Raw genomic sequence first — 16246 nt, 5'->3', positions numbered from 1 at the left:
TGAGCTCACAGCGGCCGCAATTTTACCAGCAGGTGTCCGAGTTTCTCGACACCCTGGATTCACACGAGTGCCTGATCCTGGGAGGGGACTTTAACACCACCCTCGAGGAACGGGACCGCTCGGGGGCCGAGCCGAGCCCGGCCGCCGCGACCATTCTTCGAGACATAGTCGACTATCACTCCCTAGTGGACGTCTGGCGTGACCATCACCCAGATGATACTTCCACGTTTACCTTCGTTCGGGTGGAGGCCCGTCGGTCGCACCGCTCTCGGTTAGACCGTATTTATCTATCCCGTCTCCATCTTTCACAGGCCCACTCCTCCACCATTCGGCCGGCCCCTTTTTCCGACCATCATTTGGTTGCCGTCACAGTCTCCCTCCGTGCAGAGGGACCGGGGCCGGCTTACTGGCATTTTAACAACAGCCTGTTGGAGGACGAGAGCTTTGTGATGTCCTTCCGGGAGTTTTGGCTGGCCTGGCGGGAGCAGTGGCGTGCCTTTCCCTCGGTGCGGCGCTGGTGGGATTTAGGGAAGGTGCGCGCCAAGCTCTTCTGCCGCAACTACACTCGGGGCACCAGCCGACGGAGAAATGCGGCGATAGAGCAGTTGGAACGGGAGGTCTTAGAGCTGGAGAGGCGCCTGGCCGCCAGCCCCGAGGACCCGTCCCTCTGCGGAGCGTGCCGGGAGAAGCGGGAGGAACTTCGAGCCCTCGAGGACCACCGGGCCCGAGGTGCCTTTGTCCGGTCCCGCATCCGCCTCCTTCAGGAGATGGATCGCGGCTCCCGCTTCTTCTACGCCCTGGAGAAAACGAGGGGGGCCAAAAAACACGTCACCTGCCTTCTAGCGGAAGACGGCACCCCCCTCACGGATCCGGAGGAGATGTGTGGGAGGGCCCGTGACTTCTACGCAAACCTTTTCTCCCCGGATCCGACCGATCCTGGCGCTTGCGGGGTGCTCTGGGAGGAACTCCCCACGGTCAGCGTGGGCGACCGAGACCGGCTAGAGCTGCCTCTCACCCTGGCCGAGTTCTCGGACGCCCTCCGTCGCATGCCCACCAATAAATCTCCGGGCATGGACGGGCTGACCGTGGAGTTTTACCGCGCGTTCTGGGACATCCTTGGCCCAGACCTAGTCACTGTCTGGGCTGAGTCCTTGCAGGGCGGGGTCCTCCCTCTCTCGTGCAGACGAGCGGTGCTCGCCTTGCTGCCGAAGAAGGGGGACCTCCGCGACTTACGAAACTGGCGTCCCCTCTCACTCCTTAGCACGGATTACAAAATCGTAGCGAAAGCAATCTCGCTGTGGCTAGGGTCCGTGATGGCGGACGTGATTCACCAAGACCAGACCTATACTGTCCCGGGTCGCAGCATTTTTGACAACCTCTTTTTAGTCCGAGACCTTTTGGAACTCGGGCGGAGAGACGGTCTGTCGTTCGCCCTCCTGTCTCTCGATCAAGAGAAGGCGTTCGATAGGGTAGATCATGGGTACCTCCTGAGCACCCTGCGAGCGTTTGGATTCGGACCTCAGTTTGTGAGTTTTCTCCGGGTGCTGTACGCCTCCGCGGAGTGTCTGGTTAGGCTCAACTGGACCCTGACCGAACCGGTCGGCTTCGGGCGAGGGGTGCGGCAGGGGTGTCCCCTCTCAGGCCAGCTGTACGCTCTGGCGATCGAGCCTTTCCTCTGTCTCCTCCGCAGGAGGTTGACGGGGTTGGTGCTGCGGGAGCCGGAGCTGCGGCTGGTCCTGTCGGCGTACGCCGATGACGTCCTCCTCGTGGTCCAGGACCCGGGCGACTTGACGCGAGTGGAGGCATGCCAAGCCATCTTTTCGGCAGCCTCCTCCGCCCGCGTCAACTGGGTCAAGAGCTCTGGCTTGGCGGTGGGGGGCTGGCGGCAGGTAAGCTCCCTCCCACCCGCGCTTCAGACCATCCGGTGGAGTGCCGGCCCTCTGCTCTATCTCGGCGTTTACCTTTCTGCCACGCACCCTTCTCCGCCGGAGAACTGGCAAAATTTGGAAGGCGGCGTGATTGAGCGGATCAGGAAATGGACGAGGCTACTCCGATGTCTCTCCCTTCGAGGGAGAGCACTGGTGCTTAACCAACTAGTCCTGTCCACGCTCTGGTACCGGCTCAACACCCTAGCCCCGGCCCCGGGTTTCCTGTCCCACCTCCGGAGATTGATTCTGGAGTTCTTTTGGTCAGGATTGCACTGGGCCCCTGTTGGAGTTCTCCACTTGCCCCTGAAGGAAGGAGGGCAGGGCCTGAAGTGTCTGTACACTCAGGTCCGCGTTTTCCGCCTCCAGGCCCTGCAGAGGCTCCTTTATAGTGCAGGTAGTTCGACGTGGAGCATATTGGCGCATGCCTTTTTACGCCGCTTCCATGGGCTCCGGTATGACCGACAGCTCTTTTATCTTTGTCCGAGAGGTTTTCCGCGAGACCTCTCCGGGCTGCCGGATTTCTACCAGGACCTCCTCCGGGCCTGGAAACTGTTTTCAACGACCAGGTCCGTGGCGGCCATCGTGGGGGCAGATCTCCTCACGGAGCCCCTGCTACACAACCCCCAACTTTGTGTGCAGGCGGCGGAGTCCCGCACGGTGCGCCAGAGGTTGGTCCTGGCGGGAGTTACGAGGGTCGGGGACCTCCTGGACTACGACCGGGGGGACTGGCTGGATCCCCTGACGCTCGCTCGACGCATGGGGCTCTCCAGCCTTCGCACCCCCCGGCGCGTGCTTCAGGAGGTGGAGGCCGCTCTGACCCCCGCCGCTCGGGCTTATGTTAGCCGAGCCTTGTGCGAGGGCGCGCCCCGCCCATCCCTTACCCCAGGCCCGCCGGACCTTTCCATCGGGCCCCTACCCTGCCGATCCCAACACACCCCTCATCCTTTCACTGCGAGCCGGCTGCATGAACTGCAACCGGTCGGTTTTCAAGTTGCATCACGGAAATATTTATATACACTTACGCTCCATACCCTTCATGCCCGCACCCTGGTGTCCCGCCCCGATACAAAGTGGCGAGATCTCTTACCACCTTTGGAGGGTGAGCAACCTCGGTGGGCCAGCCTGTACTCCACCTTGGTCCCGAGGCCCGTCGGGGACATCAGTTGGCGGCTCCTTCACGGGGCTGTGAGCACGGGCGTGTTTTTGACACGTTTTACCTCCCTTCCGGAGACTTGCCCTTTTTGCAACGTGCGGGAAACCCTGGCGCACGTCTATTTAGAGTGTGCCAGATTGCAGCCTTTTTTCCGGCTCCTCACAAATATTCTTTTGCGCTTTTGGCTTCATTTCTCCCCCCACCTCTTTATCTATACACTCCCCATCCGTGGCCCCACCAAGTCGCGGGATCTCCTGGTTAGCCTCCTCCTAGCCTTGGCTAAAACAGCCATTTATAAGACCAGAGAGCGGAGGTTGGCTCATGAGGCGTCCTGCGATTGCGAGGCCGTTTTCCGACTCTCAGTACATTCACGTATCCGGGCGGAGTTCCTCTGGGCAGCGTCCACCGACTCCCTTGACACCTTCGAGGAGCGGTGGGCGCTGTCCGGGGTTCTTTGCTCGGTGACCCCGTCCGGTTCCCTCCGTCTGACCCTCTGATTGAGGGAAAGAGCGAGAGCCGCCAGCCACAGCCGTTAGTTGCTGTGAATACCATCATTACTGCCTTCTAGGAGGGGTCCTATAATACATGGGTGTACCCCCCTCCCTCCCAACCACCCACCCCGCAGCCGTGCCCATCTTGTCGGGCACTTTCAGGAGAGGGAGGGTCGGTGACCCTGGGCGCGGCACTAGGTAACTCGAGAGGGTGGAAGACCATGAGTGTCGAGGAAGCCCCCCCGCTCTAGGCCACCAGGTAACTCAGGAGGGTGGAAGACCACGAGTGTCGAGGAAGCCCCCCCGCTCTGGGCCTGGGCTAACCTGAACACCTCTCCCTCCTGAAAGCTGTTGTGTTATACCTTTTGATTGCGTTGTTTTGTTGCTAAGTTTTTCTTTATCCTTTTGTATTCTCTGTAACTGTTACAAATAAATTTCCTTTCTGTTTCAAAAAAAAAAAAAAAAAAAAAAACCTTCCCTGTTACCTTACCCAGGGGAAAGGGACCTACTTAACATGGGGCTAATATATCTGCCTTCTATCACTCTCCTGTAGCCATCTGGCCCGACCCTGTCATAATATATATATCCACATACTCCCCACCCTTCAGGAGCTGGAGTTAAAGATGGGAGAACATCTCAGTGATTTCAGGGGGAAAAAATCTTACAAGAATGTTGTAAATCATATTAAAAGACATTATTAAAAACCTGGGAAATTCAGGGTTAAGGTTAAATTAAAGAGAAACCAAACATTTTAAAGCATGGGAATGCACAATTCAGGCACCAAACAACCTTAACTCTGCCCCGCCAGAAATAAAGTTGAGTGCGACTTTGAGAAATTGAATGTGTAACTGTGGGCAGTTGTGTAGTGGATATAAGAGGGAGTTTGCTGTGGAGGTGAATGCATTTGGGTATTAGTTTTGGCGGGAAGACATCTGGAGAGAGGTTGCGGGGGAGGTGAATGCCATAACTAGTGATTTCCTTGATTTTTAGTACTCACATTAATAGGAAATGACCTTGAGCTAATTCATTCTAATTGAAGGAAGTTTATTATGGGGGATATATATCTTCCAAACATTATGCAAAATTTATACAAGCCCTCTTAGGCAATGGAACACTTTCATTGTAGCAAATTAATTCCTCTGTTACTTGCTTAAGAATGTGTCACTCACTGCATTATTGGAAATGTTGTGGCTTGCTACATAAAACAGGTCTTATTTCAACAGCTTCATTATTTTCCTTTTTTAAAAAATGTTTTGATGGATTATTTAAAACGTCAGAGTTTGGTGCACAGGAACTGCATGATTTTATAGACGCTCTTCTTTGTTAGCAGCTAATGTATCTGCTTAAGTGGTTACAATAGTGCGTGCTTCATTATAACCTTACCTACCAGCATCGTTCACCCTCTGTATCCACTGTAATCCCTGAGTTTCATGGGTTGATAATTCAATCATTTAAAATCACATGAGGCTTAAACTTTATAAAGAGATTGTTTGTCTAGATGCTTTTTTTGGTTATAAATATGATGCAGATTGGACAAATTATGGAGTTTTAAAGAAATGATTTGCATGAGATTTTTTCAAGGAACATAACTTTCAGCCAAAAAAATGGGTTAATTTAAGAATAAAAATTTGGTACAGTTCTGTTTGTGAACTGATATCATTTGATATTTTGAAATGGCTGTTTGAAATATTTATTTTTGAAAAACCACAGATCATATTGCAATTCTATTATGCATTTTTATTTTTAGTAATAATTAGTGATAATAATTGTGTCTGAACACGCAAATTGCACCAGTTTAACTCAAAAGCAGCTATAAAATGATTTATTTAAATCAGTGGTTCCCCAAAATTTTACCTCATGCCCCCCAACCGCTGTCCACGCCCTCCCCCGCAAGCCAGGGCCAGGTGTGGGGCCGCAGCCCCAAGAAGGGGGGATGTGGACACAGGTACTGGGGAACTGGTAAGGACACTGGGGCCACAGCTGGGGGTGGGGCGGGACCGGGAGCGGAGCCTCGGCTGGAGGACGAGGCCAGCAGTCGAGGCCCCGGGCGTAGGGCCAGCCGCTGGAGCTAGGAATGGAGCTGGGTTGCCCCTGTCCCCTGTAGGGGCTTGCCTGGGCCCCAGCCATGCACTCCCTAATGTTCCTTTGCGCCCCGCAGGGGGGATGTCCCCCAGGTTTGGGACCTCTGATTTAAATGGATGAAAACCCGTGTATAGACACAGATCAACTTAAAGCTGGTTATATTAGCTTAGCTTGCACCTGTACATTTACCAACAGAAGCACAACCAATATTGTCCCGGTTTAAAATTGATTTAAGTGTGTCCACACAGCCTTTTTCATCAGTTAACTAAATCAGTTTAAACATCGTGGGTGAAATCCTGGCCTCACTGAAGTCAAACTCCCATTGATTTCAGTGGGGCCAGGATTTCACCCCACACCTTTAGTTAAACAGGTGCAACTTTGTTTGTAGACCGACCCTAAGGCTTAGTGTCATATACTGCTGTAGAGATAAACAGATCTATTTTAGCATGAACATAATGTTCAGATCCACAGAGACTGGCATTTTCCATGCGCAGTGATCTGTTGGAGCAGGTTCTAAATGACTGAAGGTCTTGTATCCTGTCCCTCTTTACACTGGGATAGAGACCACAGCCAACAGACGCAGCTATGCCAGAATACTGCAAAAAAGCAGTTTTCATGCTATCTCCATTCCCAGAGCCCATCCTGCTCCACTGAAGCTCAAACAAGTTCAGACTGGAAATAAGGTGTACATTTTAACAATGAGAGCGATTAACCACTGGAACAACTTACCAAGGGTTGCGGTGGATTCTCCATCCCTGAACATTTTTAAATCAAGATTGGCTCTCTCTCTAAAAGACTTGCTCTAGGATTTATTTTGGCCTGTGTTACACAGGAGGCCAGACTAGATGATCACAGTGGTCCCTTCTGGCCTGGAATCTATGAAATCAAGGTTACTTTTGCCCTTATTTTCAATATTGGTGCAGGAGTGGTCTCTATTTTTGTTCTCAGGGACTGATTCCAATCTCACTAGAGCTGGTCAAAGTTTTTCTTGTTGAAACGTATTTTGTTTTTTTTATGGAAAGTATTTGCTCAATGAAAAGAATTTTCATGAATTTTTTAAAAAAATTGTTGAGATTTTCAGTGAAAACCCCAAAACAAATCATTTTTGGTTTGGGGGTTTTTGCTTAAAACTTGAAATTTTTTGAAGAAAAATTTCAAGCAAAATGAAAAAAAAAAAAAAAAAAAAAAAAGAGAGAGCTTTGCCATTCTCTGGCCAACTGCTCATTTGGCTTCTGTATTTGACCTGTCTCTGATCTACATTTCCAATGCAAATCAGGTTAGTTTGTCAGGTGTTATGACTCAAAGGCTTCTGTGGTCTGCATAATGCTCCTCCTGTAAAGAAGAAACAGGACTTGCCTACAGTGACTGTAAGAGTGTTTCTTTATTCAGGCTGCTGCTGGCCTACAGAGACACCCTGGAGTTCCCGCTGGCTCTCTAGCTCACAGATTGAGCAAAACACTTTAGCACATGCTGAACTGTAAGTACATGAATAGACCCATTGATAGTCACTGGGACTGCTCACCTGCTTAGAGTTAGGCATGTGCTTAAGTACCTTCCTGAATAGGGGCCTAAATGAACAGCCCCTGTGCTCCCTAGTCCTGGTCTGGGCTGAGGAGATCGGTCATTAAGCTCCAATTTGATATCTTCTCCTTGACTTCAGGGGACCTGTTCTATGTGACCTTCATTTGGATTTCAGATGCTGCCAGCATGGTTAGAGGACAGGCATTATCAGCATTACCAATGCACGGTGAGAGGGCACACATGACTAACATCACTGATGTAAACAGCCCTGCCAGCCCAGCAACTCGGTGAAGGACAGGCACCTGCCAGGGGATCACAGGACAGATAATGTTTGTGGCCACTATGCAAGTATAGCTGACCTGCTCCTATCACTTGCACTGATTTCAATGGGTATTTTACTATTGACATCCGTGGTGGCAAGATTTGGGCCCTATATGATCCAAGTCAGGGGAATGTTTGCATCACCAGAACTGTATCTAGGTCACATTAGCCTGATAAGGGAGGAAGTAACTCAGGGTCACCAGTGGCTCTGCTAATGAGCAGCTCTGAATAGATTCTTTCATTACATGACCTTTTTAAACTGCACCCTCCCTGACTATTCTTTTGTCTTCTTTCTGAGCAATTATTTTTGTAACCTCCCTTCACAAAGGATATCTCCACTGTCAGGTCTGTGCGTCAGGAGGAGGCAGGATGTGATTGAAGCTGTGCCTGAGCAAGGTGAAATGGATTTGTACCAAGTTCACTCTGCACTTGCGTCAGGGTTATTACACTCTTTAGCAAGCCACCGTTCACAAAGGCTGATGAAATCTGAGATGCTGGGTGGGGAAAAAAAAGAAGTGAAGAGCTATCAGAGAGAAGCCTTTCTGCCACAGGCAGAAAATACCAGTCCTAGCTTTGTCAGAGTGCATGACGAGATGGAGCAGCTCACTCAAAAACCAGCACACAGAAGATCTACAGACCAAACCCACACCTGCAAGCATGGGCCATGGCTTGAGGTGACAATTGCATTTGTGCAATGGAAAACTGGCTATACTTGCTTTCTGTAGGCCACGCCCTGCAGCTTTTGCCAGTGTCTGTGGAGCCAGCGCTCCTGTTGGCTCCCACTGAAAGGTGCTAACAGCTGCCAGCCAGGGACTGATCGAAAGAATCACAGCATTTGTGAAAACCAATGGGTGCGAAGCACTCTTTCAGGCCCGACAGAATAAACAATCCAACCCCCTTCTGTAGTCAAAACAGCTGCCAATAATGGAGGGTCTGCCACAGGCAAAGGCTGCACCAGAGCTGGGCCTGAGGGCCAAGGTGCTGTGCGTGCGGACCAACGGGCTAACGCAGGGGCGAGGAGATGGACTGCATGTGGTGTGTGCTGGAGGCAGCCAGCCAAGTGAAGGAGCGGTGAGCATGACCCGGAGAGGACGCAGAGGTGCAGGACTTCTTGGGCACAGAACTTGCTGGAAGAGCAGCCATGGGGATTTTTGAGCCAGGAAACTGCCCGCTGTTTATTTCTATTGTGCTTAGGGGGAAAACAGACTGCGTGCACATTTTGCAAACAAACAAGATTACGTCAAGAATACATCTGACTGGTTTCACTGATTTCTCCTCTTAATGGACCCTCTCCCCCCACCCCACAACACCCGGACTTTGGCTAACTGGCTTTAATAAAGGACTAAGGAAGAACTGAGCATATGATTCCAGATGTGGTGAAGTTAGTGTCCCACAGGCCAACCAGCTTGAAGGACTGGATGACTCGTGAGGCGTTTGGGCATGTGGCTAGAACATTAGGGGCCAGATGCTCCTTGTGAGGGGGGAGCTCTGTGCTGCTCCGTCACAGCAAGGTCTCCCCAGTGTACAGGGATCCTCAGATGACAAAGCACTGCCAAAGTCTCCTACATCTATCTCCCCCTGTCTTCCTAGAGCTGGAGCCCCGGGGCATGGGCAAGTGGGGTTCTTGTGAGAATCATCGGAATCCCCTTTCACATCATGCATCTTAGACACAGTTTTGTACTTACTGAGCTGAGGGTGATCAGCTTACACCTTCCTCACTAGCAGCTGTTATTTCTCTTGCTGGGCTGCTGAATGGATGAACTCCAGTTTTTTAGCAAATTCCACTGCCTCACAACCTGTCCTTGGTATCAATTCGCTGATTTTGATTTGCAAGTCTCTGTCCAGCTGCGCTTCAATAAATTGGCCCACTGCTCATATAGCATGCGAGTCCTCCCTGGCATCTGGATATGCCAGCTACACTGATCTCCTCACATCCTCTGCCAGATCAGGTGTGTGGGGGGAGGATCTCTTCCTTTCCTCTTCTGCGAACCTTTAGTTGAGTCCTGGCCAACTCAGATGGACCACTGGCTCCTAACTGCACATCAAAAGCTGGTACCTAGAAGAGGTTTAAATTTTTTTTAAAAAAAGTTTTTCTAAGTTGTCCATGCAAAATTTTTATTTTTTGTGTAAATTCAAATGCCAAAATACTTCAAACAAAACTGGGGTCTGTCTCTCTCATGTTGTCTTTCATGAAAATTTTCAAGAGGTCTTGGGTTCGTTCTGATAAAGAATGCAAACAAATTTCAGAGCCTCATAATGTTTTGCAAAATGGAATTCTTGTTTTCCAGCCAGCCCTCCTCAGTTTAAGGGGAGAAATCAGTGATGCACTCAGTGCATTTACTTAGTGTAATTTGTTGATGTTCAAAATGTACACAACTCCTGCTCCCTTGGACTCAGGGGATCCCATGCTGCACTCAGGCAATTCCCTTCTGCAGAAACCTCAGCTAAAGTGCAATGGCAAAAATCCCCCTGTAAGTGGTGTTGCTAGCTCAGTGGGTGAACCAGATTGCTTGAGGAGGAGGTGTTATATAACTGATTATTATTATTAAGAGCCAGACAATGTGACCCATAGCCAAGCCTTGTCTTATACTAGTATTTACTGTTACCTTATTGACCTTATAAATAAGGTCCATCATCTCGTTGGTACCTTAGTGTCTGAGGAACTAGGCAGTGTAGAAGAAGAAAAGCTCTGTGTGGCTCGAAAGCTTGTCTCGCTTACCAACAGAAGTTGGCCCAATAAAAGATATCACCTCACCCTCACCATGTCTCTCTGAATAACTGTCATCCCTGGTGGTGAACTGACTGAGAACCAACATTATACAGATTCATTTTTCCATTATGTGGCATTTAAGAAGCTTCTGGATTCCCTGACGTTATCTAATCAAACTCAGGGGGACGATACATTTGCAGTTCAAACTTAAACTGACTTTGAAGTCCATGGAGCTCTGCCAATTTACAGCAGTGAAGGAGGCGGCCTTTCATTTCAGTTTACAAAACACACACGGATAGTAGCCCCGAAGTGGACACTGATTCACAACAGTGACAGGGAGAGGCAGAGATGCCGTTGTATAAGAACACGCAGCCTTGCCCTGTTGCTTATGACTGATCCACACGGCTATTGTGTGTGTAATGAGGAGACTAAAGAAGAATCATGGAAAGTATGATGGAAGGGGTGCAGACATTGTAGATGTGCTGAAACATTACTTCTTTCCAAGCTCAGGTTTCTTAGCTGAGTTCACAGGGTACTTGAGGCGATAAGTCATTTTTATAAACACCACCTGATTTGTGTTTTTACTAAAGATGAGCCAAAGCCAGAAGCTTTTACCTGACCCTATGCTCAGAACGATGGAATCATCCCTGGCTTTGCAAAACAAACATCTGACTGTTGAGGTTCTTGTCTCTATTCTCAACCCATTCCACATCCAGACATAGAAAGTCTGACAATAGCACAAGCACAAGCTAGGCAGCCCTGGTGAGGCAGGTGTGTATAACACTGGCATGGACCCCAAACACGTCTCTGTACCAGATGCTATAACTAAGAAGGTTTAAGTGTGCCAGGTCCCCTACAGAAACTAGAAAAGAGACAGTCCCTGCCCCAGAGAGCTTACAATATATGGATAGGATGCTGCAAGCACTTTATCTACATTATTTAATATTCATGTTACAGCAATGGCTAGACACACCAGCAGAGTTTTATGGATTTCCGTAGTGCTAGGTTCTGCACAGCCATGTAATAAGTCGTGGTCAATGCCTCACAGAGCTGACAGTCTAAGGTTTCCGACTAAGATAAACCGCACTGCTACCAATCATATTGCACTAGTGTAAGTCGTGCCCAGGGTGGTGCATCTACACCTCTGGCAAATCCCTGAGTAGCCAAGGCCTAAATGAGCAGGTCAGACAAAGAGTGGGAGAAAAGGAAGGACTATTATTTCATGTTACGGATGGGGTAGCCCAGAGATGAAATGACTTGTCCAAGGTCACGGGGTGACCAGTCGTGCACACACTATCCAGGTGAGGCTGCACCATTGATTAATATACAGGCATTAGTATATTGCCAGATAATTCTCAATCCTGTTCTTTACGCATCCTAACATTGTTTGCTTCTTTGACCGTTGACCAGAGCTGTCTGTTAAGATGCCCAGGTCCCTTTCCTGAGTAGATACAGTTAATTTAGAACCCTGTACGGTGTGTGAGTAGTTTAATTTTTTCCTTCCAGTGCACATTACTTTGCATTTATGAGCATGGAACTTCACCTGCCATTGTGTTGCCCATTCTCCTAGCCTGACTGAGTCCCTCTGAAGCTACTTACAGTCCTCTCGGGACTTGACTAACCCAAATAACCAAATTTTGCAGCTGTTATCCCTCTTCCCCCTGTGATGTGGGGTGGCACAAACGTACAGCAAGGAAACCCTCTGCTTAGCTAATCCTGGGCAATGATCCCCCATTGACATCAATGGGAGCGACAACTCAAATCAGTAAGACAAGGTGGGTGAGGTGATCTCTTCTATGGGACAGAAGTTGGTCCAATAAAAGATATTACCTCCCTCACCTTGTCTCTCTAGTATCCTGGGACCAACCACATGGCATACAACCATGTCAGTATGGCCGAGAAACTGCTCACCCTAATACCTTGTACATTAAAGCAAATTAACCAGTGTCAATTTGTTTCATCAACCAGCTGGCATCAAGTAGCTGGCCACACATTCAGATACAGCGGATTCTCTGAGACAGCTGAGAAAGCAGGTTGATTAGCTAGGCTCCATGTCTATAATTCATCTCACTGAGGAGGACAGAGATGGTGAAAATTAACCTGGGCCACCGGCTTTGGTTGAACACCCTGGTCTCCTCAGAAGGTGACAGAGTGGGGCTACTGTTAAACACAGCAGAGCCGGTGGTGCTACGAATCTCACTGTCTGTGCAGAAAATAAGCATCAGCAGGCAATGAATAAGCATGTAGCTGGAACATTAACTTGAGGGAATATTACCCACATTGTGCCTTCAAACTGATGCCTGAGAAAGAGGAGGGGCAAGGGTGCAGAATTTAACAGGGAATGGCAAACATCCTCAAAACCCAGCTACCCTTATATCCCTGCACACCAAACTGAAGGGCCTCAAAGCAGCTCATGTACCAGGAATGAACCGTGCAATCTAAACTGAGTAAGAATTGGGTAAGAATTTACTTCCCTCCCTGGTGGTGGCCAGGTACTTGATGCTATTATAATTCAACGTGAGTCTTTAGATGGGGTTTATTTTTAGTAGAAGGACGTTGAACTTGTTGGCGACAGAAATGGTCCATTCCCCTTCTTTTTGTCATCTGTTGCTAGAAACCCCTCTTCTCCCCTCCTTTTAAGATTATTTGTGTTAAATTCATGGGCCATATTCAGCCCTGGTGTAAGCAGGTGGCCTACCCATGGAAGTTAAGGCACCCATTTACGCCAGAGCTGAACTTAGCCCAGGATTTGATCCTTCAGATGTCAACAGCTCTTTCTTATTTATTACATGGTATCCTAGTCTTCTGTTTGCGACATCACATCCATTTCCATAGCAGCCAGTGATGTTATCTCAAAGAATTGCTATGACTTCCGGTGGGGAATAAGTAAGGCTACGATTTAGTCACGGGTATTTTTAGTAAAAGTCATGAACAAGTCACAGGCAGTAACCAAAAAGTCACGGCCAGTGACCTGTCCATGACTTCCATGAATCCGTGACTTCTGTGAAAGATTCGCAGCTTTAGGAATAAGCAACAGGAGTGATTAATTCTCAAGGAACAAACAACACATGTTCCTAATAGTATAAATGTGGTTAAGAAATACAGAGAAGTAGGATACAATTTTGTACTTGATTGTTTGTCAAAGTCCTTGAGAAGGCTTCAGCACTTGGAGGAGTGTTTCCTTAAAAGATTTCAAGGACGTGGTCCAACCCCCGCCCACTTACTATGAATTAACTTTATGCCAGGATGCCTTTCATCTCTAAGCACAGGCAAAGAAAATAACAGCAGAGCTAAAGACATGCTGAAGAGCTACATAGGAGTTGTGGGCCAAATTCTCAGCTGGTGCCAGTGACTGACACAGGCTGGGGATCTGGCCCATGCAGTTGATTCACAAAGAAGAAACTGATTAACACAGGCTGAGAAATACAAGTTAAAGTGGGAGCAAATGAGGAAGAGGAGGAGGATGACTGGCCCTGTGGTTAGGGTGCTAGCTGGGACTCAGTTCTCTGCTCTGCTCCAGATTTTCTGGATGACCTTGGGTAAGTTACTTAACCTCTCTGTACCTCAGTTCCCCATCTGTACATTGGGAATAACAAGCACAGCACTGCCCTGCCTCCCCGGGGGCTGGAGGAAGGGCTCACTGTGGTGGTGATGAGCTCTGCTAAGTACCTGAGATAGAAATGGCAAAACAAAACTTTAAGCAGAAACCTCAGCACAGCCTTAAAAAATAGGCTCTGCAATACTTTAGCCTGATCGGCTGATGAGGCAGATCAGCACTAAATGGACAGGGCCAGCGACCAAGCCTGTTAATGATTTTGGCAAGAAACTCTGTCCTCATCTCTTGGTCTCCTGGCTAATAAGGAATGCCCAGCTCTGGATGAGTCAGCAGCCTGCTCTGTCTGGGCTGAGGCCCCCTATCTCTGCACTGCTCCCAGTGCCATTCCTACTGGCAACCCCCCCTCACCCACTGCTGCGGCCAGTGCAGAGCAGGGAGCGGAGTGCGCCGGTAACTGCCGCGCAGCGTAAAGGGGCCGCGGCCAGTGCAGAGCAGCGGGTGGAGTGGACATAGATGCTGAATTGCTCTCTCTCATGGAGAAGGGCCATTCATTTTCTGATGCGCACACATAGAACTCATGGTTGTTGCATTCACGAAGAGTGATGGCTATTGCTGGGTACAGTGGACATTTATTCTGGAGCAGCAGAGAGCTTTCTGGTGTAGCTTCTCCTGTCACTCTTGATCATTTATGCACTGGTTACCAGTACGGGATGTAAAATACGCGCCTACTCCCCTCCCGCCCCACCCCCTGCCTTGGGCAGTCATTTAGGTCTGTGCAAAGCAGGTGTGAAAACACCACCATCCTGATCTGGTAGAGTTTGATACTGCTTTGCATAGCAAAGCAATGTGGAATCAGGCTTTGCTGCTGGCATTCCTAGTTGCCGTAGGTCAGTCGGGGCATGACAGGTAAGCTGTTTAACGGACTCCAGGCTGATTTACATGGTGAGAGAGAACAGCAATAGAAGTGGACATGAGGAAGATGGGGGGGATTGCTTTCCTCCGTGGCTGGGGATCACTTTATGACTGGAAGCACATTCTAAACACCTGTTCTCATGCATCCTGGCTAACAGACTGGCTAAGACACCACCCCAGTTATGCTGGGAATGAGAACTGTGGCTAACTCACCCCACATTGCAGTCATTAGCTGGGGGATCACATTCAGAAAGCCAGACGCCCTTCCCTTTACTCCAGATGAGAAGTACAGTACCCTGCTGTTGAAAGGAACGGACCAAGTGCTATTCAACATAGGTACAGGGACCAGAATCTGGCCCATCTGGGCTAAAGCCGAGACCAAAAAAGCACCTGACAGACTCAGCACAAGGCATCTGTGTACTGAGCCGGCCCTTGCACCTATTCCCACCGCGGCTAGCCCCTTGCTCCTGCAGAGACAATGCCCTTTGACCGCCTAAGTGACCTGCGCCTGGCTACGTCGTACCCTATGTGTGCTCAGTGACACGGTTTGCTGGCCCGTTCTCGACTTTGCATGAAGAAGCTTTCCCTGCTTCCTCAGACAGCAGGGATCTGATGGCGGAAGTTGCTAAGTGGAGCAGAAAAACACAGGAGGGCGAAAACACGTGCCCTAAAGAGCGTGAGTGACCAAGTACCTTTGGGATCCCACACCACCCGCTAGGCCTTTCTGTGGAGAACACTAATGTTAGAGCAGGAAGCTCTAAAGTTCAGAGTCTATTCATTTTCGTTGTGTTACCCTCGCTGCTGGATTTCATTCGATAGGGAGAGGAGCCCTCTACAGACTCCTCATGCAAATGAGCTCCTGCTGAGAGCTGCGCTGACATACTAATGCTTCACCTCACCAAGGGCACCCGCACACGCAGGTTGTTCTGAGCAGCCTTTTCCCTAGGGCGAGGGGAATGTTCCTTGCTGAGCACGGCTGCAGCATGCCTTGCAATTTAGCAAATGAAGGGAAGGGTTTTTTTCCCCTAAGTGTGTGATGCATTATGCATTTAATAAGTCCCACTGCATCATACTGGAAGCAAGGGGATGGGACAGAGCCACTGATGGAGTTTTGCTATCAGCATTAAACAGCTTCATTATCAATCAGCAAGTAACCGCAAAAGGAAAAAAATGGGGAAGCACGATGCCTGGTGATAGCACATGGAGCTTTTCACTGTGTGGCCACCAATGCTTCTAATTATGCTCAAGTCAGCAGTAATCCAACCTCACAGCACCAGACCCTCAGCCGGTGTAAATCAACATTACACCATTTATTTCAGTGGGGAGGGTTTGGGGCACTCTATTGGTCTAGGTTCTTATAGGGCTTCCATCACTATATAACGTGAACACATCGCCTATATTTGTGCATTTATTTTTACAACACCCCTGTGAGGCAGGGCAGAGCTATTATGCCCACTTTACAAATGTAAAATCAAGGCACAGAGAGACTAAGTGACTTGGCCAAGCTGTAAGAGACTGGATGTGGGACAGTACTACCTAATGGTCAGGGTGGGAGGTTGGCCTAGTGGCCAG

At 49.3% G+C, this 16246-nt stretch overlaps 1 protein-coding gene across 5 annotated transcripts in view; it reads left to right on the top strand.

The window, feature by feature from the left end:
• The window catches only part of LOC311520727 (cysteine-rich protein 1-like), a 175809-nt gene that overhangs the window by 121062 nt on the left and 38501 nt on the right, over positions 1 to 16246 (top strand). Inside the window, exon 1 of one of the 5 annotated variants that reach the window (XM_084628438.1) lies at positions 13487 to 13745. The exons of the other annotated variants lie outside the window; for them this stretch is intronic. Within the exon in view, the coding sequence (XP_084484564.1) occupies positions 13652 to 13745 (94 nt within the window). The 5' untranslated portion in view covers positions 13487 to 13651. Of the gene's footprint in view, positions 1 to 13486; positions 13746 to 16246 lie in introns of those variants that run through there. 5 annotated transcript variants of the gene reach the window in all.

The sequence above is a fragment of the Lepidochelys olivacea genome (genome assembly GCF_965140295.1).
Source record: "Lepidochelys olivacea isolate rLepOli2 genome assembly, chromosome: 5".
Lineage (NCBI taxonomy): Eukaryota > Metazoa > Chordata > Testudines > Cheloniidae > Lepidochelys > Lepidochelys olivacea.
Note: the sequence above shows the minus strand (reverse complement) of the source record. Positions and strands in the feature narration are given on the sequence as shown.